Source organism: Dipodomys spectabilis, unplaced genomic scaffold (assembly GCF_019054845.1).
Source record: "Dipodomys spectabilis isolate Male_0828 unplaced genomic scaffold, ASM1905484v1 ptg000004l, whole genome shotgun sequence".
Classification (NCBI taxonomy): Eukaryota; Metazoa; Chordata; class Mammalia; order Rodentia; family Heteromyidae; genus Dipodomys; species Dipodomys spectabilis.
The window spans coordinates 13,235,835-13,240,119 of NW_024870681.1; the positions used below are offsets into that span (position 1 = coordinate 13,235,835).

The 4,285-nt window shown below is 41.5% G+C and overlaps 1 protein-coding gene and 1 long non-coding RNA gene across 2 annotated transcripts; both read right to left on the reverse strand.

The window, feature by feature from the left end:
• Window positions 1-275: 275 nt before the first annotated feature.
• Window positions 276-1,067, reverse strand: LOC122118532. The gene is made up of 2 exons (XR_006149399.1): window positions 974-1,067; window positions 276-866 (listed from the first exon to the last, which is right to left on the reverse strand). It is a non-coding gene; the product is annotated as an uncharacterized LOC122118532 (long non-coding RNA).
• On the reverse strand, window positions 1,068-2,348 carry LOC122118516 (checkpoint protein HUS1-like). Its single transcript, XM_042692381.1, is given in 1 exon segment — window positions 1,068-2,348. A coding segment is annotated over 1 exon segment (906 nt). The 5' UTR covers window positions 2,308-2,348; the 3' UTR covers window positions 1,068-1,401.
• Between the last annotated feature and the right edge of the window lie 1,937 nt (window positions 2,349-4,285).

A 4,285-nucleotide genomic window follows, 5' to 3' on the forward strand; every position in this document is an offset into this window, starting at 1 on the left:
TTGTGGTTTTGAAGGCAAGAGTTTGTAAAGCCCAGGTCTCAGAGACTCCTTAAGATTGGCAAGTTGAATCTTTACCTCCTATTTCCAGTGTAGGGAACAGAAAATGGTTCTCTCTTTATTCCATTTCTCTCTACTTCAGCCCTGTTAGGCTAAAATGAACTCTTGATGAAACTTTTTAAAAAGCAAGTTCCTATACATGGCTTTAAGTCTCTCATACACAGAGTTTATGCAGCCTTTCTTGTTAGAAGATAATTTTTCTTTTCTTTTTTTTTTTAAAAAAATAAAAAATATCTTTAATAATAAAATGCTGGTTTCACAAAATATGACATCTTTCTTAAACATCATTCATTAAGCATCAGAAATGAAAGACATTGCTTTTCCCAAATACTATGAAAAAGTCAGAAATGTTCATTTTGTTGCCCTGCCACCTACTTTTTCCTAAGGAACCTAGTTTTGGCTTTTAGTGTAACACTGACATGCTGCTTATGGTGTCACCTGCACAGAATACATAGAAGCCTGATGGGACAAGGAGAATGAAAGCCTTTCGGCTGGAACTGAAGCTGACCTCAGCACTATGAACTCTATTCCAGAATGACAGTGGAACGAAGAATTACACAGAACAATACCTGAAGGGACTGGGGAAGCAGTCTGGTGCAGAGGGTTTGCCAAGCAGGTACAAGGCCTGGGCTCCATCCTGGCTCTGAAGACTTGTAACCTGGACTTGTAAGCAGGGAGACTGTGGGAGGAGCAGCAGGACGAGCTCCCACCCAGCTGGGTGGGCTCTCTAGGCACTTGTGTCTGGCAAATCAAACAGATTTGCCAGATTCTTCGGCCCTTATCTCTCAGGGCTCTGGTGTTCAAGGCTGCTATCAGAGGTAGGAGCAAGGGGAGGTGTGCATGCTCACAGCTGAGGGCTGTTAGGCACCAAGCACTGAGCTGGAGGCTGAGCCTGGGGGAAGTACCAAGTACTGACCTGCAAACTCTGACTGGAATACCAATTCACAAGTGAGGATTTTTACATTTTCAGTAAGAACTTGCTATCTAAAGTCCAGATGTCTGGGGAAGCAGCTCAGTGGTAGAATGCACAGGACCTGATTAATACTCAGTGCCACAGAAACAAAAGAAAAACAAAAACAAAAGAAAAAGAATTCCAAAGTTCTTCTCAATGCCTTAAAAGCAGATTAAACCCAAAACAAAACCCAGACACAAATGATACGAAGTAACAGGTTTACCCAAATTGTTTCCATAACTTTTACTTAACTATTATAGAAGGAGAAAGAAGCAGGGTATAAGGCTCTGTGGCCTGTGGCGCTGTGAGACCAGACAACCATCAGACTGGTCAGGGCACCATCTCTGCTGCCACGACAGAAGCTTTGCCTTTCTAAGTCCGGTGCTATGGTGCTAGGACAAGGCTGGGATGAAGTACTGCAGGGAGACATCTTCATGAAGCAAATCGAAGTAAACAATCCTGTTCTTCACAAGATTGCATACGGCCTTGGTAGGGTTCACTTGCTGTCCTGCAAGAAACTGTAGGAGCTTCTTGATTTCTATGTGCACCTCAGTCAGCTCCCCAGGGCTTCTGTCTCTACAACTCTGAGAGGCTAATGGAGGGTTTCCAAGACCCTTAAAATGAGTGGTAACACATACTAATTCAGTTTCTATCTTCAAGTTCAATTCTCCATTTAGGTTTGCTTCAATAACAAGGTGATTGCTGATATTTTTCATTTTTTCCACAATATTCTTCATAGTCTTCAAAACTGGCAAATAAATACTAACCTGGGGCCAGGTTACCTACAGCTCTTTGCAAAATGTCAGCATTTTCCAAGGCAGTGTAGATGTCTTATCAGAGTCCGGAACCAAAGGTTCTTGTAAGTCCTTCCACAATTTTCTAGGAATAATGTTTATGGGGATGTCATGTGTCACGATTCGATTGCTGCTTGATGCAGACAACAGCTCTACAGAGACAGTAAGGCAGGGAAAGTATTTATTGGTTAACTTGATTTTCAAGGTTCTAGCATTCTGTACAGTCTTCAAGGCTCGAGATAAGTTTTCCGACGTTAGTTCTAAATAAATCTCATTGTTGTCTGCAGACACACCTTCCATTTGAAATTCGCTGAAAAAGTTCTCCTGCTCTAGCTCACACCACATGCTCACCCCTCCACTGGCCAGCTTGTCTGAGAGGATGAAGTTCAATTTATCTGGGCGGATGCGGAGGGTGCAGATTTTAGCAAGCTTGGCAATCATGTTACTGACTCGCGTGAAGTGATTCAGACAGGCCGCGTCCACGATCTTGGCTCGGAACTTCATGGCGGCCACCAGGCCCCACGGCGCAGAGGCGCCCAACACGCACGCGCCAGCACCGCACGCTCCCAGAAGATAATTTTTCTAATGAGTGAAAAAAAGGAACAAAGTAAAAGTTGAGCCCCCACCCTCCAGTGATCCATTCATATAATAATATTCCTCCCCATGTAGGTTAATGAAAGGTGATTAAAACAAACTTGGAATTCATTTGAATGACTTTTACATTTTTTGGCTATATATTTTCATTTTTAGCTCATTTTAAATATAGGTTTATGCTTGTCTCAGAACTGGACAAAGAAAAGTTTGCAAAAATGTGTTATGAAAAGAATGGAAGAAATTACTCATGGATTTAAAATAGATTGCTATAAACATATCTATCTGCTCACCTCTGTACCTATCAACCCACCAACCAACCTATGAACCCACCTACTATCTATTTTTTTTGTCTGTCTCTGTCCTTGTCCATGTCTCTATCTCTGTCTCTGTCTCTGTCTAAATCTAGTCAAAACAAATTATTTAAAGCTAGAGAATCCAGTTTAGGAACAGAATGCTCCCCCCTCCTCCCTGCATTCTGCATATTGATGGGCTGAGTGATTTTGGTAGATGCACAGGACTGAATGTCTACACTTATTAGTTGGCTATTGATTTACCACTGCAATTAGTCAACTCTCTCCACCGCTTCTCAGACACCCCAGAGACCACAACAGATCAAACAACAGATAAAGGTCTTACTTCCAAAAGCACTTTCACATTTTCCTGCTTGCATTTAGTTCTTCTCTGGCCAACTGCTATGGTGATTTCTCAATAAGCTTAGTTAACTTAAAGGTATTGAATTTTGAATAGAAATGAAGACCTGAATTTGTGAGTAAATAATATTGAATAGAACAAGCTCCTTACTTTGAGATCCTTCTTTACATTCTGAAAAGAATTACCCAGGCAGTGCACAAAAGGGTGCAATGTAGGTAGTTCTGAAAGACAAGGCTCAGGGGAAAGGTTTAGCAAATCGGACCAGGAAAGAAGGATCCTTCTGGAACAAGTATGATTTGAACAGTCGTTGACTTAGACTGTTTGGTAGAATGTTGGCAGTGGTAGAGGAAAGAGGTAGTCACTTCTGAGAAAAGATCAAATAAGGCTAAAGGTCTAGAGGTGGGAAGCTGAAGAGAATATTGGAGTATATACACGAATCTAGTGTACAGAATTTAAAGACATGCACCCCTTAGACGTCAGCCGTGTCTTTCTACAAATGTGATTAACAAGCTGGCAGCAGCATCTCCTGGTTAGAATTGCAGCATCTAAGGCTCTACCACACTCATGGAGCCTGTGTCTGCATTTTAAGAAGTGTCTAGGTGATTGGTATGCATGTTCCAACTGGAAAAGCATGTCCTTAGCCATCATCAGTGTTGCCTTTCATTTATTACCCCAGAAATCACATGAAAAACATGACAGTTTAATTCTTTGGGGAGTCAGTTCTAAATTTTTAAAGAATACACTTAAAAAGTGGCCATCTAGAAGCTTCCACTTCAATAATTCTAATAACGTAATCATTGCCAGGGAAGGGAAGTTAGTACTTCTCCTTTCATTGAACCTCTCCAACTTCACCCTTCCTCCCCATCTCCTAAGGGTTTTGAAATCTCCAACATCTCCAACTTTTTTCCATCCTTTTAAAAATTATTCTTATGTTCTCTGTTTTTCCTTCATTAATTTAATTACATGGGCTGTTTTCATCACCACATTTACCACAAGTATGGAGGCATGATTCTTTACGCATGGTAAGTGCAAATCGAGTTGTGGTCAAATTGTCGACACCCTTCCAGAATTCTCATGTGGAAATTTTAAGACCAATGTGATGATTTTAGGAGGTGGGAATCTCTGTGAGTGATTGAGCCATGAGGATGAGGCTCTTACAATGAGATTCATGCCCTTCTAAGGGACCGGAGGCATGGGGCTTTTCCCTCTTTCACCATGTGGACACAGCTAGGAAATG